At 37.4% G+C, this 27,579-nt stretch overlaps 1 protein-coding gene across 3 annotated transcripts; it reads right to left on the bottom strand.

Annotated features, from left to right (window-relative positions):
- Positions 1-5,917: 5,917 nt before the first annotated feature.
- PSMA6 (proteasome 20S subunit alpha 6) lies at positions 5,918-27,375 on the bottom strand. 3 transcript variants are annotated; one of them, XM_059914111.1, is made up of 8 exons: positions 27,208-27,287; positions 19,247-19,461; positions 13,535-13,629; positions 12,993-13,074; positions 12,108-12,263; positions 9,334-9,512; positions 7,966-8,060; positions 5,918-6,142 (listed from the first exon to the last, which is right to left on the bottom strand). In XM_059914111.1, exons 4-8 carry the CDS (start codon positions 13,006-13,008, stop codon positions 6,085-6,087), a joined length of 504 nt encoding a protein of 167 aa, XP_059770094.1. In that variant the 5' UTR covers positions 13,009-13,074; positions 13,535-13,629; positions 19,247-19,461; positions 27,208-27,287; the 3' UTR covers positions 5,918-6,084. The 3 variants fall into 3 exon arrangements, with proteins under 3 accessions (XP_059770094.1, XP_059770092.1, XP_059770093.1); XM_059914109.1 differs by lacking the exon at positions 19,247-19,461 and having other exon boundaries at positions 27,208-27,375; XM_059914110.1 differs by lacking the exons at positions 19,247-19,461; positions 27,208-27,287 and adding an exon at positions 26,950-27,100.
- Positions 27,376-27,579: the final 204 nt, after the last annotated feature.

The raw sequence follows: 27,579 nt of genomic DNA, 5'->3' as shown, positions 1-27,579 counted from the left end.
GCGCAGAGTTTGGGCCACCTGGGTAGCGCTTCTCTGTGGTCTGGAACTGAGGAAAGCGACGCTCACGCGTAGGGTTTGCACGAGGAAGCTTGACCAGCACGTGACCAGCTGAGCAAGGCTCCTCTCCAGGTAATGCTAGGATGTGTGAACACTCCAGAAATGGGTAAGAATACCCGTACCTTCACTTCTGGTATTTTATTGGGAAAATTTGGGCCTGTTTCTCTTAAAAGGACTGAAAACTTTAATCAAATTTTTTTAAAAATTCGTGCTTTTCAGCGTAGTTTTTTAGAATTCAGGGCTTAATTTTTGCCTGGTTCTATGATTAATAACTGATCTATCGAAAAACACTTTGAAAATACATTTAAAAATAAGAAATGAGAAATTATTCATAACCAGTATGAACATTTTGCATTTAAAAAATTAATAGGCATTTTTTTTTAAGAATAGTTTCAGATTTACAGAAAAATCTAGCAGTAATTGTACTGAGTTCCCATTAACACCCACCTCCCCACACACACGTTTTCCCTATTATCAGTATCTTGCATTAGTGTGGTACATTTATTACAGTTAATGAATATTGATACATTAGTATGAACTAAAGTCCGCAGTTTGTTCTAGGGTTCACCATTTGTGTTGTACCTTTCTTTTCTTTTTTTTTTTGGTCGGGCCGCACAGGTTTTGACAAATGCATAATGCCCTGTATCCACCGTTACAGTATCAAATAATAGTTTCACTGCCCTAAACCTGTGCTCCACCGGTCATCGCTCCCCACTCTCCCTCAGTCCCCTTCCAAACTCCTGCCAACCACTGGTCTTTTTACTGTCTCTATAGTTTTGCCTTTTTCAGGATGTCTTATAGTTGGAATCATACAGTAGGTAGCCTTTCCAGACTGGCTTCTTTCACTTACAAGATGCATTTAAGTTTCCTCCATGTCTTCTGTGGCTTGATAGCTCATTTCTTTTTAGCACTGAATAATATTCCATTGCCTGGGTGTACCACAGTTTGTTTTTCGTTCACTTATTGAAGAATATCTTGGTTGCTTCCAGTTTGGGGCATCTATGGATAAAGCTGCTATAAACATTTGTGTGCAAGTTTTTGTGTGGGCATAGCTGGCTGGATCTTACGGTAAGAGTGTGTTTACCTTTGTAAGAAACTGCCAAACTGTCTTCCAAAGTTGTTGCATTTTGCATTCTCACCAGTTGCTGCTGCTCTGAAGCATCACCAACATTTGCTATTGTTGATTTCAAAAAAAAAAATTATCCATTCTAATAGATGTGTAGTGTGGTATCTCATTGTTTGTTTTTTTTTTTTTAAACATCTTTATTGAAGTATAATTGCCTTACAATGGTGTGTTAGCTTCTGCTTTATAACAAAGTGAATCAGTTATACATATACAATATGTTCCCATTTCTCTTCCCTCTTGCATCTCCCTCCCTCCCACCCTCCCCATCCCACCCCTCTAGGTGGTCACAAAGCACCGAGCTGATCTCCCTGTGCTATGCGGCTGCTTCCCACTAGTTATCTATTTTACATTTGGTAGTGTATATATGTCCATGCCACTCTCTTACCCTGTCACATCTCACCCCACCCCCTCCCCATATCCTCAAGTCCATTCTCTAGTAGGTCTGTGTCTTTATTCCCATCTTGCCACTAGGTTCTTCATGGCCTTTTTTTTTTTCCTTAGATTCCGTATATATGTGTTAGCATACTGTATTTGTTTTTCTCTTTCTGACTTACTTCACTCTGTATGACAGACTCTAACTCCATCCACCTCATTACAAATACCTCCATTTCATTTCTTTTTATGGCTGAGTAATATTCCATTGTATATATGTGCCACATCTTCTTTATCCATTCATCTGTCGATGGACATTTAGGTTGCTTCCATGTCCTGGCTATTGTAAATAGAGCTGCAATGAACATTTTGGTACATGACTCTTTTTGACCTATGGTTTTCTCAGGGTATATGCCCAGTAGTGGGATTGCTGGGTCGTATGGTAGTTCTATTTGTAGTTTTTTAAGGAACCTCCATACTGTTCTCCCTCATTGTTTTAATGTGCAATTTATGAGGACATATGATGTTGGACGTTCTTTTCATACACTTATTTGCCATCTGTATATCTTCTTTGGTGAGCTGTTACGATCTTTTGCCCATTTTTAAATTGGGTGTTTCCTTATTGTTGAATTTTGAGAATTCTTTATAGCTAATATGCACACAAAGAATTCTTTATATATTGATATTTTGGATACTAGTCCTTGGTATCCTTTGGATACCAAACACATATGTTTGCAAATATTTCCTCCCAGTCTGTGGCTTGCCTTTTTATTCTCTTACATGTCTTCACAGAGCAGAAGTTTTCAATTTTAATAAAATCTACTTTATCGATTTTTTCTTTCATGGATTGTGCTTTAGGCGTTGTATCTAAAAGCTCATTGCCAAACCCAAGATTACCTAGATGTTCTCTTATGTTATTGTCTAGAAGTCTTATAGTTCGGTGTTTTGCATTAAGTCTGTGATCCAATTTAAGTTACTCTTTGTGACAGGTGAAGATCTGTGTCTAGATTCATGTTTTTGCTTGTGGATATAGAGTTGTCACAGCGCCATTTGTCAAAAGACTATTCTTTCTCCAGTGAATTGCTATTTTTCCTTTTATCAAAGATCAGTTCATTATATGTGTGTGGGTCTACTTCTGGGATCTCTATTGTTTTATTTATCTATTCTTTCAGCAATACCATACTGTCTTTACTGTAGGTTTGTAGCAAGTCTTGAAATCAGATAGTATCAGTCCTCTAAGTTTGTTTGTCTTCTTTAGTACTGTGTTGGCTATTCTGGGTCTTTTGCCTTTCCATATAAACCTTAGAATCAGCTTATCAATATCCACAAAGTAACTTGCTGCGATTTTAATTGGGATTGTGTGGAAGCTATAGATTAAGTTGGTAAGAATTATTATCTTGACAATATTGACTCTTCCTACCCATGAATATGAACTCTCTCTCCATTCATTTAGATCTTTGATTTCTTACAGCAGTTTAATTAGAGTTTTCCTCATTGAGATATGGTACACATTTTGTTAGATTTATATCTAAGTATTTCTTTTTTTTCCTTTTTTGAGTACTAACGTTAAGTGGTATTGTTGTGTTTTATTTTCAAATTCCAATTGTTCATTGCTGGTATGTGGCAAAGCAATTGACTTGTGTATTAACCTGTATCCTGCAACCTTCCTATAAACACTTAGTATTCCAGGAGCTTTTTTCTCCACGTATTGTTTACATTGTTGAGGTCATAGACTTCGTAAACAATCTTATATCCTGTTTTTTTCTCAATTATATCATAAGCCTTTTCAGTATCATTTAAAATTCTTTTAAAACATTTTTTTAGGGAATTTCTTGGTGGTCCAGTGGTTAGGACTCTGCACGTTCACTGCCTAGGGCCTGGGTTCAATCCCTGGTCAGGGAACTAAAATCCCACAAGCCGTGCAGTGAGGCCAAAAAACAGTTTTTTTTTTTAATGGCAGCAAAACATTCTATTGAGCTCTTAGTTAACACGTTAGCACATCCATCTTTACCGTCTTCATGCATATTCCTTATTGAAAATACAGAAGTGTATAAAGAAAAAAATTAAATATGCTCAAAACTCCACCATAAATAACCAAAATAATTTCTACAAGAAATAATCACTGTTCACATTCTACTGTTTTCATTCTACTGCTTCCTTTCTGCCAGTGGTTATTGGGAAATAGACTTCTTTGAATATCTGATGAAAGCTACGGGTCTCTCCCAGAAAATTAAGACATGCACTAATCTTTGAAGTTTCAGAGTTTTTAGGGGCCTCTATGGCCCATCCCAGAAATGCCCCACAAGAGGCTGGGACATTTATCCACCAGCTTTGGTTGACATTATTTACACCACACTTTCAGGTGCGTTAGGCTTGCACAGACTGAGCAGGCTTTCCTGACTTTAGAGAAGGCCTGGGACTTCAGAGAAGCAGAGAAATCTACGAATTAGTTGGATATCCCAGAATGTAAAATAAATGGAGGTTAACAGTCATCTGGGATCGCTCCTTGTTTCAGTGGAAGTGCCATTATGATGTTAGCTGTTAAGACTTGTTTCTTATATTTTGGAAATGTAATAGATGATTGGAACATATTTAACCTTAGCATTTCTGACTCTTTAAGGGAGACCGTGAAGATCCTTAATGTAATAATTTGGTTGTGGTACAAATCTGAAAGTTGGATTTGGGGCTAGTGAGGGAGCTGAGTACCTGGTTTGTTGTTCACATATAATCTAAATGGTACAAAGCTGTTTCTTCATGTGGGTACCAAGAGGAGAGCCATGTGTCTACCCACAGGTCTTCACATTCACGAATGTCTCGAATGTCAGTATCAACTGTCATATCAAATGTCATATCCCTCTGAATGTCAGTATTCAACTGTGTATTTCTTACCAGGAGTTTATCAAAATGCCCTTTGGGTAAAGATATTTAAATTTTTACGATATTTTTCTTAGCATTTGTATAAGATTTCCATGTTAACTCTGTTAGCGATCCCAGACTGTGTTAAAAACAGATTTAGAGCATTTAGTGTTCGCATACTTAAATGGATCTCTTCTATTTCTTCCAGTTCTTTTAAACATAAAATAACCAATTTAATATACTTACTCAAAACCCTTAATTCAGCTAGATTTTGCTTTATAATGTAAAAACTTATTTTCCTAACAAATGAGAAAATTTTCATTTTCTATCAATCACTCGAAGATATTTTCTTATAGAAAAATCCAGTTATTTGCTAGTCTCTCACCCATGATTCCAGAAGGATGAAGACAGACAGTCAAGGCCCTAAGGGTATAGGAGTGCAGAGTCTATTCAGGGGAGCAGCCCTTCATGCAGACCCCCCTTTCAAAATGAGAGCAGCACCTTTATAGAGCCTAGTGGATTTGGATGGGTAATTCCAGGGCAGCAGCCCCTGAATCGGAAGAACACTGCTTCCCTTTTAGGACACTTTACAACGCATGACTCAGCTCTGAAGAGGATGTGGTCGGTGAAGTTTCCTGCTTCTCGTGGTCCGAAGTTCACACGGCCTCCCCTTCTGCGGGCCTGGCGGCTACAGAAACCAGGACAACAGACTCCAGGGACTGGTATCAGACCAGCAGCCATGCTCACCTGCATGAGGTAACACCAACAGCACCAGTCTCACCCAGTGCAAATGAAATGTATTGGCCTTAGACATTCCAAGATTTTTGGATCCTCTATAACAGTTAGTGGCTGAGGTCACCAGGGAACTACTCTGGGAAGTTTAAAACCTTAATTCTACACATTAAAAAAAAAAAAAAGATTACTCAGAATATAGTTTGCTCTTCTTTTTCCCCTAAGGTTGTTTATGGTGGTATCTCTACTTTACTATAGGCCAATTCCTTAAAGTCTGCTTTAAATAGTTAATCTCAAGGCAGCATAAAAAATACACATATTCTACAACTTTTCTAACCCTATTGTTTCCCAAAGGTAACTACAATTTCTGCTCTTAAAAATATTGGTTCTTATTGAGTATAGATTAAATGTGTATCTCAACTACTGAAGATCAATAATGCTAACCATTTTACTATAGTTAAAACCTCCAATGCAACTTGGAGTCCAGGTTCAGGAATGAATGAGGAATTGTAAAATAAAGAGGCCTTGCCTCACATGCCCACTTACTATAGTCAGAGCAAGTTTTGAAACCAGAGTTTTAGTTTGCAATTTATTAATTATGCCATATAGCTATAGTTTAAATCTCTGGCTAGTAAGTTCCTTAAGCCAAAGAAACTTGGATCTCTCAACAAAATGAATAAAGCTACAATGTGAAGATGGTGAACATTTATTTAACTGTCTGCATGTACCAAAGACTTAATAGTTAAAACTGGAGGTAAAAAAGACAGGATGCAATTATTTCCAAAAGCATTGTTTTTATTTATACAGAGTCCTAACCACTTCAGTGGCAGGAGGAGTGGGAGAGGTTCCTTTTTCAATTCAGGGGCCCACATAACGCTGGTCTGTTGTTACGAAACACACAGGCAAGTGGCGTCATGGACTTGGTAAACTAACTACAATGTTTAGTCTCTCTCTGCTAGAGCAACAAGGTGAACATCAATCTCTGCTTCTGTAAGAATCCTGGAAGGCAAAGGGAAAAAACCCCCACAACTATTTACTTTTTGAAAACTTTTTATTATGCAAAATTCAAAAAACACACAAAAGTAGGATAGTAATGAACTCCTGTGTACCTATCACCCAATTTCAACAATTATCAATTTATAGCTAATCTTTTAAAAATCAATACACCCACCACTCATCCCTTCAGATTATTTTGAAGGAATTCCCAGACATCATATCAACTTCATCTATACACACTAATGTTTACCTCTTTGACATCAGATCTAGAATTAGGTCTTTTGAAAGAAAAACCCTTTTGGTTGCAATTATGATAGCAACTATTTAAATTAAATATAAAACTAAACTATACATAATGTATTCTATCTTAGCTCCTATGTCAAAATGCTTTTATACCTACTATAACTCAAGTTTGTATCAGCCTAGAGACAAGAAGGCACTCCATGTTGAACATGTTATTTTCTAAATGATGTTTGCCCCAAAGAAATAAAAATTGCTTGGCAATCTTTAATGTGACCCATTACTAGTGAACTTTTAAAAGTGAAATTTGTCGAAGTGACATTTTTTAGTGCAAACTGGGGCAATGTAAGTAGTTTATACAGTTGTGTATGCTTATGTCATATATTCTAGTTATTATTTAAGTATACTTACTATCACAGTATTTATAAATGATACAAGAGTTTTTCTGAAGACATACGATATTTGGTTTCTTACTTATTTAACTAGTAGATGGATATAAAGATTTTAAAGGTTATAGGAGGGTCTCAGAATAGAAAACAAGAACTATTTGTAGATCCTTTAGAGAGATTGTTCCTGCTGGAATTTTACTGCTTTAAGAAAATTTTTTTTAAAAAGGCAACCTTTTCCTATGGGGGACAGAAGGGAATTCATTTCTGTTTTTTAAAAAAATTCTATAAATTTTTCTTAAATCTTTCATGTTTACATCACTTGCCTGCAAGCAACAAAAAGAACAAATTAGAGAAGAAAAATGTACTAACAAAACTCTTCAAGGTCTGGTTAAGCTTAGTTTACTACCTTTTTTTCCCATCCCTAACAATGACCATGTGTCTTTATAACTGTGACCTAAGAGTAAATACACATAGTAGTCAACATGCGTTCCAGCAGGTTCCCTGAATCTGTGGATTTAACTGAAGCATTTTTTACTATTCACAGGAGTATTCAGGTTCATGGTAAAAGTCAATCACCACACAGGGTTGCTGGGAGGATTAAGTGAACTGATGTATGTTAAGCACCCAGCATAGATTTGACTCATGGAAGCTGTGAAGTTGATATGTGGGAGTTAGTCACTTAGTGAGTAAGAACAGACAAGGATCCAGCATCTGCAATTCAATTAGCTGTATGCAAAATTCAGGGGTTTCAAAGATATCCAAATAGGGTCTGAGGTACATCAGTATTTCATACTGCTCTTCAAAGCTCCACTTAAATAACCACTAAATAATCAAAGCTCCATCTGAAAACTACTAGTTTGGGAGCTGAATTTCTATTGGCCTTAAGCTAAAAAAAACACACAAACACTTATGCTTAGTTTACTTCTCAGATAAAGGAGGTTATTTTACATCATCTCTGGTATTAGATATAAAATAAATGAAATGAGAAGAAAAGCAGTTTATGTCTGTCTTAAGGAGACACCCAATAAGTTTCAAAACAGATCTCTCAGGTGCTGGAAAAAAAAAAACCTAACTCTAGTTCAAAAAAGTGTTTTCCTCAAGTTACAGGACAAATGAACCAACACACCTCCACCTTTCTAGACTAGAATTTATCACTTGGCAAACTTCTTTAAGTACCTGGCCGACAATATAACTCACCTGAATTTAGGATTTTCAACTGTAACTACTCCAACTTCTATTTCTGAAGGTTTGAAATCAATTGATAGAACAGTAGACAGGCATGTAATTGCAGTCTGAAAAAAAGTATCAACGTTAAAGTAATATAGTAGTTTTCAGAGATTCCAAGATTTTTCTCATTCCAAACTTACTCAAGTCATGAGTTAACCACAAGCTATTCATTTTTGCTCCATGTTTGAGGTGATGTAGTTCTACAGCCACACAGATTGCTTAATTCTAACATGTTGCCTGCCAATGACAAGAAACTTGTTTATACCAAGTCGAACTATAAACTAAAGGGCTCCAACAACAAAAATAGGGTGATTTACACAAAACAGTCTGTTTGCCTGGTGATTACTACATGCCAGGCAATATGCTTATTAGCACTTGGAGTGAGATGGGGAGAGGATAAAGATGAATGATAGTCTTCTTTCAAGGAATTTACAGTAATAACAATTTAAGAATGTTTTAAGTGGCTTTGTACCTGATGTGATTAATTACTTATGTAACTATGAATTGCAATTTAAAAAAAAAACCTTTAAGAAACATTTGAACAGTGCCTCCCAGATGAGAACTAGCTTATTTCCTGTTAGTGTATGATAATACTGCCAACCAAACACAAAGGTATTAGATGGTAATTTTTCCTTTCTCGTTTATCAGAATCATGTTGTTAGTCTTTAGAATTGCTGTATCCCAGACCCTCTTTTCCACAATCCACTAAAATTTTGTTTTTAACTTCTTGGCAGTAAATAAGAAACTTCTTTAGTCTAAGGTTACTAAATATTTGTGTAAGAATTTTGTCTTGTCCTGTCAATTTAAAACTTCCCAATCATAATGAACAATCCCCTCAAGAACCCTGAATAAAACAGCTCTACTTCTGTGTCCCAGATATAATTTCTCTGCCAAGTCATCCTGTGAGCATATTCTTTTACTGTGAAGATGTCTGCTTCCTTGAAAATTTGGTGTGTGGCTGCTTTTCCTTTAGGACCATAAGAGCAGCATTACTGACTCAACTTTTTCACTTCTGCTTCCAGTTGGCGTAAGCCTAATCTGAATCACAACCGTGCAGGTCTTTGGACCTGGTCTTGACTCCTATTCTTAGTTATAGTTTCCCAATTTATATGTGTTTTGTTGAAAGCAGTTTCAAATACATTATGAAATGAGATAGGGAATTAGATGAATAAAAACAGTCCTCACTGTTCCCATGTGACATCAATTTTACTATTAACCTGACAAACTTGGATATCATGACATAACCCAGGAATAGCCTATAGAGATTGTCAATTCTGCAATGATCCTCATTATTCTATATAGCATAAAAAAAAGGTCAGTTCCTTTCAGCTAACTTACTTCCACTGTCTGTTCAAATGTCCAATCAAATTTCTTCTTCACTTTTTTTTCAAGGAAGCTGGTTGACTCGGTTTGTTTAACTCCTGCTGCAGTGGCTTTAAACCCACAGTAGTAACCTGCAGGATCACACTTGTACACCTGAGGGCCTTGTTCTTCATCTATACCGATTAAAATCATACCTAAACAGAAAGAAAGACCCTCATTAAATATCTTATGCCTTTATACAACAAGATTTCTTCTCTCTTGGTATTGCCACATAGCTGTTGTTAATCATTACTCTGCCGTCTATTTTAGGATTTTTTTTTTTTTTCCCCTGAGAACAGGTTTTTTAATGTGTGACAGTAAATGCTCAATAAATGTGGAAATTAAATGATGTTACAGAAAAGACAACTCATGAAAGCAAAGAAAATCAGGTTAGCCAATTTCACCGTTCTTTTAAAAGTTTTTTTTTTTTTTTTAAGTATTTGTTTATTTATTTATTTATGGCTGTGTTGGGTCTTCGTTTCTGTGCTAGGGCTTTCTCTAGTTGTGGCAAGCAGGGGCCACTCTTCATCACGGTGCGTGGGCCTCTCACTATCGCGGCCTCTCTTGTCGCGGAGCACAGGCTCCAGACGCGCAGGCTCAGTAATTGTGGCTCACGGGCCCAGCTGCTCTGCAGCACGTGGGATCTTCCCAGACCAGGGCTCGAACCCGTGTCCCCTGCATTGGCAGGCAGATTCTTAACCACTGTGCCACCAGGAAAGCCCTAAAAGTATTTTTTAAAGGATGTGTTTTGTTTTAAGAAAACTAATAACAAAACATAGGTTATCACCACAGATAAATTAGGTTAACAAATTTCTATTTTCCAAAAGGTTTTATCACGGATTTTTAAAAGGTTTTAATGATCACAAATGTAATTTACAATTCTCTAATCCTTGCTATTACCCAAAGCATGTTCCTTTGAACCCTAATGCCTCAAGACGTTAACTGGTCAAATAAATTTGGAAAATATACTTTTCACATACTTCTTTTAGAAAAAATAATATACAAAAGCATATTAAATGTTCTAAAATCTTCTGCTGTAGGTTGACCTACTTTAGCTCAGTAGTTCTTCGGTTTATTTGGCCAAGAAATACTTTTTCTTGTATAATTATGTTATTGTAATGACATACAATTAAAATAAACAACCACCACCAAACTTCTTTCTACTCAGCAGAGCAGGTAACAAAGTATTTAAAGAATAGCTTAACCCCATTTGAACCTTTTTTATATAGTGTCTTCTTACAAGATTTGGTATTATTCAATGACTTTATTCACATTTATAGATGTTTTATAGAGTCTAGTAATGAGGAATTTTGAACCTTATTTTATTGACAAACACTATGACAGTGATCAGCTATCCATTTTATTCTAATGTTATGTTACCCTGTAATTTTCTTTACATTTTATACTTGAGCTGTGATACAAAGTACAAGGGCACCACAAAAGAGAGATCCACTTACTTCTTTGGGGGGAAAAAAGAAACACTTCTTTACTTCAGGGTCTTGCAAAATGAGCAGGTTTAACAGATGATAAGGAAATCAAGGCAAAAGGAACATGCACAAAGGCACACGAAAGGTCAGGGCACACCCAGGGAATGACAAAAGATCCATGTATTACAGGAGCTTCAGGCGAAAGAGAAATGCAGAGCTTCAGGTCCAAGAGGCAACTTGGGAGTAAACTGTAAGGGGCCTTGCACATCATATTAACAACAAAACAACAAAATTTGATTTTAGAATGATAACTCATGTAGGAATATGGAACAGACTAGGAAAGAGTAAGGAGGAAGAAAGGCAGTAAATTAGGTGGCAGAGGCAAGAGACAATGAAAAAGTGACAGAGGAGATGGAAGGGGCAGATATTCTAAGGTAAAGCTTGATGACTAAAGAGATGACCAGGGAAGGTGAGATGGGGGTAGAACAGAAGTTGAGGATGAGAGTAGGAAAATAGCAATGATTTCAAGTTTGAAGTATCTGTGGGACATGAAGGAAGAGACTGGACTAAAGCTAATGAGGGAGTGACTGGCATATAGGTAGTAAACGAAGCCATCAAAGTGGATGAGATCACCCAGAAGAACAAAGAGGAGAGAAGGACCAAGGAGAGAAACCTGATGAGCAACAACATTTAAGGGACCAGTAGAAGAGGATGAGCTGAGGAAACAGGAGGAGAAGAATATCATTGAAGAAATCAAGGGAGAATTTTTAAGTGACAGGTCAAAAATAGGGTCAGATGCTAAAGAAAAATCGTTACACTGACTGCTTTAATTCTCATAAATGAATGACACAATGTCAGAAACAAACATGTTGAATTTTTCAGGCTAATTTATTACATTAAATCTCAGAGCAGTAAAGCTTATTCCTCTCCCAATAAAATTTTACTTGTTTTTTAAAGAAATTTTTTCTAAGTATATGAATCACAGGCATATATGTGTGACCCTGATTCTTTAGGGTGGTCCAAAGAAACTACATTGTTAAGATGCCAAATTTAGGCATTTCCATCGAACTAGTAATCTGGAATTGCAGTAGAATCTCCATTACAAAAGCCTAATAGCATCTGAAGTTTAAAGGTAGTGCCTAAAATACTGTTGTGAAACCTATCCTTCCATCACTGATTTATTATAAAGATTTCTTCACCTTTTATAACTTCCAAACCACATGTTCCAAACCCAAGTGTTACTGAAATAACTTTCTTTACGCATGTTAGCTAAAAAGAAATCATAATTCATCAATTATTTGGGAGACTTCTTTGCATACTCACAACAACCAAGAGGCCTCATTTCAGCATTCTGTGTGTAGACCTGAGAAATATCAGCAATTCTTTTACACAGCATGTCCACAGGAATCTCGTAACCATACTTGTATTTCCAATTAGCTGCTTCATAGCGTGCCCTCTGTACCTGGGATCTGCTGTCAGCTTAGAGCATAAAAAACAAAGGTTTACTTCTTTAGAAGGAAAGAATGAACCTCAATTCAGATAATTTCCCCAATATATACATATATCTCCATTATAACTTAAGGAAAACAGAAGTGGTCCACTATGGCTTTTTCTCCCACCAACGTATAATGCATGACTCAGCAATAAGTATGTGACAAAAAAGGAAAAAAGTTTAAAAAATGAAGTTCTATATCCAGCACTGCTCTTTTATGCTGAGCCCTTCATCAGCTGTCAAAATAGTTTCTAAAAGTATCTAATAACTCCCCAAAGAACAGGTTTTAAGGAAAGAAAATAATGTTTCTCTGAATCTTTTTTTTGTGGGCTTGAATTTTCCCTTGATTTCAGAAAATAAAAACCCAATGTTATTTTTATAATTCTCACCTACTTCTAACCAGTGTCACTATCACCAGGTTTGAGATATACTGACTTATGTCCCCTTAAATTACTAACCATATCTGAAATAAATCATCTAGGAGAGGGGCCTCAGCTCAGTCTCCCTGACTGTAGCATAGAGATCTAATTCTATTATACTTATGGTTTCAAAAAAGCTCGCAATACTCTGAAGATATCGATACTAGCCTTGGAAGACTGCAAATCTACTCATATCACCTGAATATCCGACACTAAAGGAAGACTTTTAAAATTAATACAAAACTCAAAAATAATCTGAAGAAAATAACAAATCTAAGTAGGCATTAAGTCAATCACCTGTCATTCCTGTCATCACGCAGCCAATGTTTTCGGTTATCTTGAATAAGTGAGTCACTGTGCTGGAATCCAATAATTTGTCCTAAAGAAAAAAATAAATCAAGATAATTTAAAAAATCACAGGTCTCTGTGTAGTGACAAAAAAATATTATGGAATGATAACAATGAACTATATAATAAATGTCTTCTGCTCATTTTACAGTTAAAACCAATAAAAAATGGGGGCAGGGGCACGACTCTGTTTTCCTTTTTCAGATGATATGTTTCCTGTGGGCAAGAATTATAGCTCACCAAAGTGTGTTTTGAGGTCCCTGAAGACAAAAGACCTAGAAATCCCATTGTGCTTATAATCATACCACAAAGTTCAACATGTCAATTCTGTCTACTCAGTTAAATTGTCAATAAATTCTTCTTGGATGACAGACAGGAAAGCAGGGTCAAAGCAAAAATAATGTTAACATATATAATAATATACCCTTGTACAAACTCATGAAACATTCTTGCATTCTGCAACAACTGGCTATCTTGGCAGTACTACTTACAGGTACTTTCTTCTGTGTGACAATTACTGCACAGTCTTTCCCTCTGACAGCTACTGATGTAAGGCCACCCTGGTTAATAGCCTTAAAAGCATATTCTGGAAAATAGAAGTTTTTTTAAAGAGGTGAAATAAATGATCATAGATTCATACAATGGAATAATACATAGTTATTAAAAATAAAGAGCTTTATGAACTAACACGGAATGCCATCCAATACATGCAAAGTCAAAATAATAATGATAATAATAAATCGTAATTAAACCAACTCCACTTCTTTCCATTTTGATCATTTTCATCAGGTACAAATACCAAATTTCCAATAAACATTTAATTAATTTTTATTATAGCAAATCTTTATCAATTATGTTTTATCATTTAAAAAGTTTGTTTTGTAGCCATTATTTCTACCAAGTCTGGTTTCCCTGGGTCAAATTTTGATGATCTAAATTTTCTCAAGATTTACTATTTCTGTTAACTTTTGGTCAATAACTAATTGACCGTATGCAGTTTTAACTGCTGTTAGATTACTTTGCCTTTTTATCCCCCCTCTACCAAGTTGAAATTTTCTGGATCATGTTTTTTGCAATTTTCATGTTACCTACACTATAAGATTCTTTAGTTTATCTATAACAAACTTCAGCTTGTGCACTTCTCTAGCTGCTGTCAAATCATTCCCATGTTAAAACAGCCGAATCAAAGTGACTTATAAAAACAAACTACTTTGGCACCATGTGGTTTAGCTGATAATGACTGCCTGTGGAGAGTAGAATTACAGATGAGACTAACCCTTTCTAGATTGTATATTTCTGTAATATTTAAACAATATAAACATATATTTTGTAATTAGGAAAAGAGCAACAAAAATTAATATATGCTCACTGTAGAAAATATAAAGGATAATGTAAAAGAAAAAAATTACTCACTACTCCAACTGTTACCTACATTTGATGCATAATAGATGCTTTTACTCTGTGCACCAGGTCTGAGGCCTGGTCTTATTTGGTTCAAAAAGCCACTGGTGATGAAGATCATCTGAGGAAGATACTACCTATGACACCAAAGAATTTCCTTTAATAGGAGCTGTGATAAAAATCCTTTGTCAAATATTTATAAATGGCCATATATTGAAGAGAACAAAAGAGTAAAAAGACTCTAGAAAAATCACCTCAAAGAAAATCCTCAGATCTAACTTACATTTAACTAGCTAATTACAACAGCTTGTTTTTACGATCCCATTACACCACAAACAACTTCTAAAATATAATGTTTCATAATGCTTCTCAGTTCTGTTTCTCATATGGTCAATAAAGCCTCTACCAGATCAACCCTCCATAGGTAAACTATAAACTCTAGACAAAACTACCCAAAGACACCAGAAAGAGGCCAAAAGAGGCATATTCCAGAGAGGGAGGCAATGCTTGAAGATGGCAATGGACTGGGGTGAGCTCCCCATTTTCATGACTTAAGCTTGCATGCAGGCCCCAGTCAAGCGTAAATACCCACAGTAAACTCTGTCCTTTTGGCCTGAAGAGCTAGAGAACAGCTTGGGGGAGTAACCACAGCTGCTGGAAAATGAGGGAGAGAAAGGAGAGAGCCAGAGAGGGAGAGCCCCAACTCCTATGTTGCCCAAATCCCTAGCTGATTCCATAACCACACACGCAAAAGACAGACTCCAAGCAGCCTAGCTAGGATAAAAGAATTGAGATTTAAGCTGCCACCCAAATTAACCACCTGCTAGAACAAATTAACGCTCTTTGGAGGAATATAACAGAATCCAGTCTTCACAACCTAACATTCACAAATGCCCAGGATATAAACCAGAATTACTCAACATAGCAAAAAAGAAAACAAACCAAACCAAACATAGTTAAACATGATCTACTTACAAGAGACCAACCCTGAGATGACCCAGATGTTGTATTAGCAGGCAAAGTTATTAAAACTATGTTCAATGACATAATGAAAAATATTAAAGATGAAATAAGAAATCTCAGTAAAGTACAAAAGAACCAAATAGAAATTACAGAACTGAAAAATACAATATCTGAAATTTAAAAATTCACCAAGTGAACTTAACTGCAGAAAGGAGATATCTGAAAATGAATCAAACTATCCCCCTTTTTTTTTTTTTGGCCTTGCTGCACGGCATGCAGGATCTTAGTTCCCAGACCAGGGATCGAACCCAAGCCCCCTGCAGTAGAAGCACAGAGTCCTAACCACTGGACCACCAGGGAATTCCCTATCCAATTTTAAACAAGAGAAAACAGATTTAACAAAACAAGTCTGTGGGTCAACATCAAAAGGTATAATGTGTGTAACTGGAGTCCCATATGGAGAGGAAAGCACAAGACCAAAAAAAATCTTTAGAAATAATGGCTAAAATGCCCCAAATTTGGCAAAAGACATAAAATTTCATACTGAAGAACCAGCAAACTCCAAGCAGGATAAATACAAAGAAAACCACACCTGTGCTCATTATAGTCAAATTCCTGAAAACCAAAAGCAGAGAAAATTTTGAAAACAGAGAAAAAGAACAGATTATACACAAGAGAACAATGATTTGAATTCCATGATTGCACCTGAAGACAGTGGAACATCCTTAATGTGTGGAAAGAAAAATCATCAATTCAGAATTCTATATCCAACAAAAACATCCTTCAAGAATGAAAGTAAAATAAAGATACTTTCAGACTTGCAACAAAAATGCTAAAAGAAGTTCTTTGGGCTGAAGTAAATGATACCAAAAGAAAACTCCAATCTTTAGAAATGAGGAACATCAAAATATGGTAAATAGCTGGATAAATATAAAAGACTATTTTATTCTCTTTAATTCTTTAAAAATACCTAACAAGGGCTTCCCTGGTGGTGCAGTGGTTAAGAATCCACCTGCCAATGCAGGAGACAAGGTTCGAGCCCTGGTCCGGGAAGATCCCACATGCTGCGGAGCAACTAAGCCCATGCGCCACAACTACTGAGCCTGCGCTCTAGAGCCCACAAGCCACAACTACTGAGCCCGCATGCCACAACTACTGAAGCCCATGTGCCTAGAGCCCATGCTCTGCAACAAGAGAAACCACCTCAATGAGAAGCCCACGCACTGCAATGAAGAGTAGCCCCTACATGCCCCAACTAGAGAAAAGCCCTCACACAGCAATGAAGAACCAACACAGCCATAAATAAATAAATACATAGATAGATAGATAGATTTTATATATATATATATAAAATACCTAACAAAAGTTACAACGTTTGTGGAGTTTATATGTACATGTATTACTTATAAAAAAGAAAGGGAGTAAATGGACTTTCAATGTTTCAAGGCTTGCACATTTTATGTGAAATGAGAAATATTAACTCTAAGACTGGAAGAAGTTAAGCATGTATATTATAATCCTTAGAACAACACTAAAGGATGCTAAGAAGTAGCCAAAAGGCTAACAGATTAAAATGAAATTCTAAAAACTGCTCAAAAAATTGAAAAGGTGGCAAGGGAGGAGGTACTGGGGAACAAATAAACAAACAAACAAAACAAAGACAAACAGAAATAAATAAAATAGTAAGTTTAAATCTAACCATGTCAACAACTGCACTAAATGCTAATGGATGAGGGGACTTCCCTGGTGGCGCAGTGGTTAAGAATCTGCCTGCCAATGCAAGGGACACAGGTTCAAGCCCTGGTCTGGGAAGATCCCACATGTTGTGGAGCAACTATGCCCATGTGCCACAACTACTGAGCCCACGTGCCACAACTACTGAAGCCCGTGCGCCTAGAGTCCATGCTCCGCAACAAGCCACCACAATGAGAAGCCTGCACACCGCAATGACTAATAGCCCCCACTCACCCCAACTAGAGAAAGCCCACGCGCAGCAACGAAGACCCAACGCAGCCAAAAATAAATAAATAAGTAAATAAATTTTTAAAAAATGCTAATGGATGAAATACTCCAATTAAAAGAAACTGACAGATGTAGAGAACAAATGCATGGACACCAAGCGGGAAAAGCAGAGGGGGGAGTGGTGGTGGTGGGATGAATTGGGAGATTGGGATTGACATACATATACTATTATGTATAAAATAGATAACTAATAAGAACCTGCTGTATAAAAAATACATAAAATTCAAATTAAAAAAATTTTAATTAAGATTAAAAAAAAAAGCAGAAACCGTCAGAATGGATAGAAAAGCAAGACTCAAATATATGCTGCCTACTGGAGACACACTTTAACAAATGGATGAAAAAACGTATACCATATAAAAGTAAGCATCAGAAAGTTGGAGGGACTATATTAATATCAGATAAAGTAGACTTCAAGACAAAGAGTATTATCAGAAATAAAGAGAAACATTTCAAAATGACAGAAGAAACAATTCATAAGAAAACATAACACTCATAAATGTATACACACCTTTTAAGACTACTTCAAAATACATGAAAGGAAGACTGACCAAGTTAAAAAAAGAAATGGACAATCACACCCAGTTAAAGATTTTAACACTGCCACTCAGCAACCGCTAGAAATAGACAAACACCAAATAAGTAGACATACATGATATGAACTACACCATCAACCACCCTGACCTAGGTGGTATCTGTAGAATACTATTGGCAATAACTGAAAAATATACAGGCACATGGTATTAACAGTACATGGTACATTTACCAAGACAGACCATATGTTAGGCCGTAAAACAAGTCTCAATTTTTAAAGTGCTGAAATCCCTATACTTAGGGAAAATTTTAAATGTGAAAATTTAAAACCACACTTCTAAATAATCCATGCGTCAAAGAAGTAATCACCAGGGAAATTTTTAAATATTTTGAACTGAATGGTAATAAAAATGTATCAAACTTGTAGGATGCAGCTAAAAGTGTTCAGAAGGAATTTTACTGCTATGGTGGACAGATCCTAAGGTGGCCTCCCCTCCACAATACATGCCTCCTGGTGTTCACATCTTTGTGTAATCCCCTCCCCTGAGTGTGGGCAAGATTTCTTAACTTCCTTCTAACAAACTAAATATGGCAAAGGTGATGGGATAGCACTCTACTGATTACATTATATAAGACTCCACCTTGCTAGCAGCCTCACTCTTAAGATTCTTCTTGCTGGCTTGATAAGTAGCTATGCGGCAAGAACCACTGGTGGCCTCTGGTAAACAGACAGAAGGTAGTTGGGGCCCTCAGTCCTACACTGCAAACCTAAGTTTCCACTTTAAGAAGCTAGAAAAGGGCAAAGTAAACCCAGATTAGAAGAAAAGAAATAATAAAGATCAGAAAGCAATGAAAAAGACAAAAAAGAGAACACGAGCAAAGTCAAAAATTGATTCTTTGAACAAAAAACAATAAACCAATGGGACTTCCCTGGCAGTCCAGTGGTTAAGACTCTGCGCTCCCAATGCGGGGGGCATGGGTTCAATCCCTGGTCAGGGAACTAAGATCTCACATACTGCAAGGCGCAGCCAAACAAAAAACCAAAAAAAAAAAAAAAACAAAATTATACACCTTTTGGTATGTTGAAAAACGGTCCCCAAATGATATCCAGGTCCTAATCCCTGGAACCTGCAAATACTACCATATATAGCCCAAAAAAAAAAAAAAAAGAGAGAGAGAGATATCTTTGCACATGTGATTAAGTTAATCTTGAGATGGGGAGATTATCCTGGTGGGCCCTAAATGCATTCCTATTAAGAGACAAAGGGAAACTTTATACACACAGAGAAGGTGCTATGAAGAGGGAGCAGACAGATTTGAAAATGCTGGTCTTGAAGATTAGAGTGATGCAGCCGCAAGCCAAGAAATGCTGGCAGCCTCTTGAAGTGGACGAGACAAGGAATGCATTCTTCCCTAGAGCCTCCAGAGACAGCATGGCCCTGCTCGACAGCTAGATGTTGGTCCGGTGATACAGATTTCAGACTTCAGGCCTCCAGAACTGTGAGAGAATAAATTCTGTTGTGTTAAGCCTCCAAGTTTGTGGTGATTTGTTACAGCAGCCACAGGAAACTCATACAAACCTCTAGCCAGACTAAGAAAATAAGAGAATACAAATGACCAGTTATCAGGAATAAAAGATGGGTTATCACTATACATACTATAGAGATAAAGAAACATTAGGGACAATCAATTCTATACAGATATATATCTGGGTCACCATCCTTGATCTCACCTAATTTCAGTTCCACATTTTCAACTGCTTGCTGTCTGTTATTACCTGATTGTTCAGAACACAATTCTGGCCTAAAAAGTATTCCATCTATGGTTATACAGGGCTATTAGTTTGCAATTTTTACCATCTCTCCTCTTACACTGTACTTTTTGCTTAGAGACCTTGACCCTTCCCACACCCATGTCTTTGCTGCTTCAAGTCCTCTCTGGACTGCCCTATCACTCTTATTTCCACCTAGCCAAAGCCTGCCCTTCCCCTCAAGCCTCTTCCACTTCCCATGGACACTTTCTCTGATTGTCCTAGAAGGGACTCTTCAACCCTTTCTCTGAATTCCCATAGTATTTCCTATCTCACCAGTAATTTTAGCATTTTCAAATGTGTATTTCCCCCTCCACCACCAAAATGGATAGTCAAAGAAAGTAGGAACCAAGGAACTTTAAAATTACACCTGCAACCGGTAGACACTAAGTCAAAGATTGGCCATGGACCCAATCCAGCTTACTCAAACTGGTTTAGAATTCATAGTTTTCTAGAAAGATTTTAATTAACTAAAAGTCTGATAAAATAAAATCAGGGTTTCGTTTTTCTTAGAAAAAAAAATTCTGGTATCTTTTGACCTTCATTCCCACATAGCAACTGTCCTGCAGAGGAAAAATCATCTAGGGCTGGCATGTGTTCTGCAGTTTTTCACAGTACCCATCATTCCTCCTCCTATCACACCAGCCGGTTTCACTCATGTGCATTACTTATCTGGTCTGCTTAAATAATGCAAAAGATAAAAGGCCACAAAAGAAAGAGCTACAGCCCTCACCAGATAATAAAATTTTGTCCCACAAAATATAAAAAAAATATTTTTTACACATAGAAAATGTCTCTCAATAGACAATGTGCCTATGAATTAGCCAGAATTCATTAAAGGAGTCCTAGTCCTCTCTCCCTCTCTATATAGAGTAGTGCTGTCCAACAGAACTTTCTGTGACTATGGCAGTGTTCTATATTTGCACCGTCCAATATAATAGCCTTTAGCCACATGTGGCTACTGAGCACTTGAAATATGGCTAGTGCAATGAAGGAACTGAATTTTTAATTTAATTTAAAGTTCTAGTTAAGAATATCATTCCTGGGACTTCCCTGGTGGTGCAGTGGTTAATCCACCTGCCAATGCAGGGGACACAGGTTCGAGCCCTGGTCCGGGAAGATCCCACGTGCCGCAGAGCAACTAAGCCCGTGCGCCACAACTACTGAGCCTACGTTCTGGAGCCCGTGAACCACAACTACTGAGCCTGCATGCTGCAACTACTGAAGCCCACATGGCCGAGAGCCTGTGCTCCGCAACAAGAGAAGCTACCGCACTGAGTAGCCTGCGCACTGCAACAAAGACCCAACACAGCCCAAAAAATAAATAAATAAAAAATAATTAAAAAAAAAAAAAAAAGAATATCATTCCTGGACTTCCCTGGCGGCCAGTGGTTGAGACTCCACGCTTCCACCGCAGGGGGCACAGGTTCCATCCCTGGTGGGGAACTAGGATGCCACATGCCGCGTGGCGCGGCCAATAAATATATATATATATATATCATTCCTGCTCTTAATCTCCTACTTTCCAGTCTCCTTCACTGCTTCCATCTCTTCAGCTGACTCCTTAAATACTGGTATCCCCCAGAATTCTATCATTTCTCCCTATCATTGGATGATTTTATCCTATATAATCACCACTAACTATGTCATCTTTAGCTCTGAACCCACATTTGCAAATGCCTATTTCTCCCACAGGCATGTCTGATATTAAACTCCTCTTCTCTATAAACCTCCTTCTTTTTTTATAGTCCTTATCTCAAATTACTAACCACTCAAGTTTTCAAGCTGGGTACCATTCTTGACTCTTCACTTCTCTCTCATCAGAGAAATGTCCACTCGTATCTACGATTTGCTTTAAAATACTCCAGCAGAGAGGGGAAAAGTATATGGGAAAACAAGATTGATAAAATTCTGACAACCGCTGAAGATGGATTATGGATACATGTGGGTCATTGTATTATTCTACCTACTTTGGTTTGAAATTTTCCATAATAAAATCTTTGAAAATAAAACTCAAGAATCTCCCCTTCTCCAGCCTTTCTCTCTCAATACCTTAGTTCACTCATTAGGGCTTATATGACCAAAGTGGTCTTCCTGTCATCTGTCCCTTTCTACTCTAATTCTATACTCAACTCTTCTATTTTACTTAATAATTTTGTTGTTCTTAAAGATTTCTGCCGGCTATGTCCAAAACCTATGAGACAAAGTCCAAACTCTAGCATGGCATCCAAATCTTTTCAAAATTTTGCTACAATCTACTCTTCCAGTCATCACTGTCTGCTCCAACCACACTGACTGACCAATACACTGGTCTCCCTGAATTTCCTTATCTAATCTCCATGTAGATCAATTTATCTTCTCTGAGGAAACTTTCCTGGCTCTTCCTGTGAGTGTCACTTCCTAAAGTACCCTTTTTTGCACAGATATTTTAGTAGTTACCATGGTGCACTGCACTGTAATTTTCAATAAAATTTTGTGTAAATGAATCCCCATTATAACACTACCACCAGCATAAAATGAATAAGCTACAAAGACACATATTGTACAGCACAGGGAATATAGCCAATATTTTATAATAACTATAAATGGGGTATAACCTTTAAAAATTGTGAATTACTATGCTGTACACCTGAAACTTATATAATATTGTTCACCAACTATACCTCAATTAAAAAATTTTTTTAATTAAAAAAATTTTAATTTAAATAACAATACCACCATAAAATATATATGTTACAGTAATTTCCACAAAAATGGAAACTGCCAAGTAAAGAATCTAGAGACAATAACCAAAAACTATCTTCTAAAGGAACACTGGTAGAGTAAAAAGTAATGTCACAGTTTATAGCAGAGGTGAACATGAAGCCCAATTAAGAGAAAATAGTTTATAGGCAGCATTTAAAAGGCATGTTTAGTTTTTAAAAGTCAGAATTCACATGTCAGAAATAGTAATTAAACACTTTATCTCCATCACTAAAGATTTGGTTTTTTGGATAAAATTTCAGAAACTTACAAAACTAGCAAACACTGTTATGTTGATCTCAGTAAGCTGTTATTGAATGTCCAAGATTATGCAGGAAAATGATAGCCCATTTCTCATTTTTTAAATGGGAAAAATTATAATGGATTTATTATTTTAAATGGGAAAGATTATAATGGATTTAAGTTACATATTAAATTTCTTAATTAGTAACTTAAATACATAGTAAATTACCTATTATATATGTATTAGATTGAACCACACAAAAGAGCTATTTTTATAAGTAAAAACCAGTCGAACACCAGCAGTTTCACAAGGTTCAACCTAACAACAAACAGGTTAGAATGAAAACTGCTTCCTTGATTACAAATAAAATGGTTAATAAACAGTTGTTTGTATATAGAGACCTCTTTTCCACAGTAGTCTCTTACACACTCTGCTTCCTCCTCTACAATTTTCCTCAACACTCCCAACTTTTCCAGGACTCATTCGTATAACACTAGGAAAAAACAGGGGCTAGATAATATAAAAGGTACTGTGACACAATGTTCAGGACAAGCACACAGTGCCCAGCAATGGCTCACGGTATGAGCTGCTCAGTGTGACGCTAGCGACGGCAGCGATGCACGTCCCATTTACGGACGCTCATTTTGAAGCATCTACAGGTGATTCTGAAAGTCTGCCAACTATAGGAATGTAACTCAAGATTTATCCCACCCATAATTTTGTCTAAAATGCTGTACTGAGATGGAAACTAAATTTTTGGTGGTCAGCATGATGTAGGGTATACAGAAATAGAAACAGATATGTTGTACACATGAAACTTACATAATGTTATAAGCCAATGTTACCCCAATAAAACACAAATCTAAAACTAAAAAAAATAAAAGAGAGAATGCAGCCCTAATGACACCTTAATTTTCAGCCTGTGTGACCCTAAGCCTACCAGACTTCTAACTTACAAGACTGGGAAAAAATAAATAGACGTTTAAAAACAAAAACCTGTACTGAATTTTGGAAAACATGATTTTTTCCCATATAAACATGGGCTGGAAAAATAATGTATGGTCCATACATTCTTCGAAGTTTGGTTATCAAAAAAATAAGAGATGTTCTACTGGGGCAAGGCAGGTATTCTGCAGGATATGTCTACATTCAATTTGAATGCTGTACGACTAAAAACTTTTTGTTAAGATTTTTTAAAACTGCCATTCTGTCTTTCCCTAACCTTATAACTTAAGCAGGAAGTGTGTCTCATTTCACAGTGCCTCCAAATATTACACTCCTTAAAATGGTGATGTTCAAGCAGGTGGGGTCATTGGAAATCTTGGCGTTTGTGTGTGTGTCGGGGGGGGGGGGGGAATATGAGGTTGAAAACATAGCAGTGTTTGATCCCATTATTTTTGTGTAGTTTTAATATGTATGTATTTATGAATATATACACGTATGTATACATATACACATTTAATTTCAAATCAGATTCAAGAGGGCATGAGAAGTCTGGGTTGAGAAACACTACTTTAAAACAAGAATTTTTTTTTAACAGCAAAAGAGGCAAACAGTAAGTACTTCTCAGTCCATTTATTTGTGAAACTCCTGATTCCATTTTTATCAGCCACTTGTTTCTTCCTGACAGCATCCCTCACAGAAACATTTACTGAGCACTTACTATGTGACAGACACTCAGTACTTTACATCTATTAACTCATTAAATCGTTAGAGACCTATAAGGTAAGTGGAATTATTATCTCTATTTTACATATGTAGAAAGTTCTCCTAGTTGGTGTGGCGCAAGGACTCCCCAGGAATCCTGGCTTCAGTACACAGTACCACTTCTAGATTAGAAAACTGTCCTCTCCAGTCTGTCTCTACCAGACCATTTCTTTCCTTTCCTTATCAGCATGCTCCCTTCTTAGAAGCAACCAGGCAGCGCTCACTTTCATCTGGGAGGCAAATTCAAGTGATTGCTCCTACCTCCCTTGCCAGGCATATCCAGCAAAAGACCTGCAAGCAGAAGAGAGGCCTGAAAGAAGTCAGGCTTATGGGCCTTCATTTCCCCACTGATAAGTGCTCTGTATATAGCGCTACAGTTTTTCTACACACACACACACACACACACACACACACACACACACACACACACACACACACACACACACACCTACCCCTTGAATACATTCACTGAGAGAAAATTTTCAAGGTACAGGTAACAATCAAAAATCTTTCTCTCTACTCCTTGGGAACAAACACTGCCAACAATTTGTTATGATTATAGTTAGCATTGTAACTTTAAATTTATACCTCTATTTTTTTAATTTACCAACTTTAGACTACATTTATCTTTTGAATCCCAACTATGGAAGATGAGGATGCCTTTCCATTCATCTTTCCATTCCTTTGTCATCTCTCCATTTTTCTTGTATTATTTTTCCACTGTTATGGTTAACAATTTGCACTTTATAATTCTTATACGTTTTGTCTTTGGCAGATTCTAAAGTTTATAAACTAATAAACAGTATTTACAACATTATGACAATGTACATATATTTCACTAGAGAATCAAGCATGGATGGACAATGAAAGAAGAAAATAGAGCTACTAATTTAATAGACCAAAAATAAAATAAGCCAAAGAATCAAACAAAAAATAACATTTACTGAGGACTTAAGACTGTGCTAAGCGCTCTACATATATCATTTTATTTAATCCTCAAAACAACCTTATAAGGAAGGAATTATTAGGCCAACTTTGCAAACAGAAACTAAGGCTAAAGTTACATCACTTGCCCAGGTAAGCTAGTATGGAGGAGAGCAGGAATTTGAATCCAGGTATGGCTCCAGGGCCTGAACTCTTCACCACTATACTGCTTGCTCATACTAACTATTCTTTCACTTTCCTTTTCCTAGCAATGTCTAATTAGTGCCCTGAGTAGCAGAGGGAATGTGTTATACAACAAGACAGAGCTTAAAATTATTCTGTCTAGATATTTAACTTGTTTTGAACTATATGTTCTATTCTGAATCTTTTAAAACTATTAAAATGACACTATATTCAGCCTCTCTACTCACCAAATCTGGGAAGCGTTAAAGCCTATGCTTTATGGCTAGATTTCAAAATATAGTATACAAAAGCAAAGTGTAGGTCTAAGTGACTTTTCCTGTTCGCATATTAAAAACCATGAAATAAAACATTCAAAGCATAGTCTAATATAGAAAAAGTCTTTACAACTCAGGAATGAAACTTTAAAAATGAAACTTCCTTGAAGATACAATTATCATCTCTCTGTTCTACCTTAGGTCATATTTTTCAATTGGGGATGAGTTAAGGGGTTACTGAATTACCCAATATGATGTTGTTTCTTGCTACGTTATATCCAGTATGTAGCCATATAGTAGACTGCTTTCATTCCAAGTTATCTTTATTTCTAAAATTTACAGGTGAAGAGAACTTCATTTATAGGCCAACTCTCTCCTTATGATTTCCAAGCACAGACGATTTTATCACTGTCCTCGCCAAGGCACTGAGGTGCTAAATTCACTCAAAAATGAAACCATCTCCGGCCAGCTGTAAATCAGGTTCTCCTGATACTGAATTCTCCAGGAAAAGGGGTTAAGGGTCCGGGGTTATAATCATACCCTAAACCCTGACACTTTTTCGATCCAACAAAATATATTACTATACTGAATAACTGTAATTACTTTAGGGTTTATTTCCGTTGAAGCTGTTCAGGAAACAGCTAGTTCACCATACCTCACCTACAATTCAGAACCAGCTTTTAAACTATAGCAGCATTCAGACACACGTGGGTTAAGATGCTAGTTTCAAGAGCAGCTCTAGAACTGACAGCCACTCATCCTGTCCACCAGTTTTTCAAAGATGTCCTGAACTCTGTAGGTATTTGTAATTTGGCGCTTTTTATTTTTCTTTTTATCCGTTTGTTTACGTATCTGTCACTCCCTTTAAGCTGTGAGCTTCAGTATAGGTGAGGGTGTGACATCTTTGCATCCCCCAGGACCAGCACAGCGTCTGGCACACACAAGGCTCTGAATGCCTACGCGGAATTAACCACAGGACCAAGAAGTCCATGCTGCAAACAAAGGAAAACGGAGGGGGGACGTTTTAATTGCAAGGTCAAGGAACCAATCACCCATTAGAGGATTACAGACGTTGGGCCCACTCACGTCAAACAGCCCTACCTTCCTTAACGCTTTACAGTGTCCAGGCAGTGCGGCCGCTTGCCCTGGAGAGCCCGAGGCCTTCAGCCTTCGGGCTCCCATCCCCGCCTGCAGATATCGGTGGGAACATCACGGGACTCGACCTGGCCTCGGCCCTCCTCCCGTCCCAGCTCCGGCCATGCTTCAGCCCGGGACTAAACTCCGGCCGCGGCTTCCTGCTCCAGGCCGTACCATGACAGAGCAATTCGAGTGGACCAAAGGCAAACCCGGTTCACTCACCTACTTGGTAGAGCCGGCCCTCGGGGGAAAAAATGGTAATGTGGCGGTCAAAACCAGCGCTGGAGCCACGGGACATGGTGTACCACTACTCCAAGCACAGTCCCGGGGCCCCGTAGCTCCCGCGCCAGGTGTACAAGCCCCTCCGGAAGTTGCAGCGACTGCTTCCGGGGCACTGGCGGGCTTCATCTGCTCTTGCGCCCCGAAGTCACGACTCTAGCGTCAGTTCCCGCGCGCCTGAGAACTCCAAGGCCCCGCCCCTGGTGGAGGGTGGGGAGAGCGGACCAAAGGTTTTCGATGTGCGCATGCGCCAGCTCCATGTGTGGGCGGCTTTAAGATGGCTGGTGAAGTTCTCGTTGAGGTGGCTTACAGAGC

The sequence above is a fragment of the Balaenoptera ricei genome, chromosome 2, assembly GCF_028023285.1.
Source record: "Balaenoptera ricei isolate mBalRic1 chromosome 2, mBalRic1.hap2, whole genome shotgun sequence".
Taxonomy (NCBI): Eukaryota; Metazoa; Chordata; class Mammalia; order Artiodactyla; family Balaenopteridae; genus Balaenoptera; species Balaenoptera ricei.
Note: the sequence above shows the minus strand (reverse complement) of the source record. Positions and strands in the feature narration are given on the sequence as shown.

What these genes read in the sequence shown, in the direction of transcription:
- PSMA6 (XM_059914109.1), bottom strand. Translation starts at nt 27,283, where the DNA reads ATGTCCCGTGGCTCCAGCGCTGGTTTTGACCGCCACATTACCATTTTT. An exon ending in CGTGATGACAGGAATGACAG is followed by an intron (nt 12,264 to 12,992) that starts GTGATTGACTTA and finishes TTATGCTCTAAG; the next exon opens with CTGACAGCAGATCCCAGGTA. An exon ending in CATTTGAACAGACAGTGGAA is followed by an intron (nt 8,061 to 9,333) that starts GTAAGTTAGCTG and finishes ACTTTTTTTCAG; the next exon opens with ACTGCAATTACATGCCTGTC.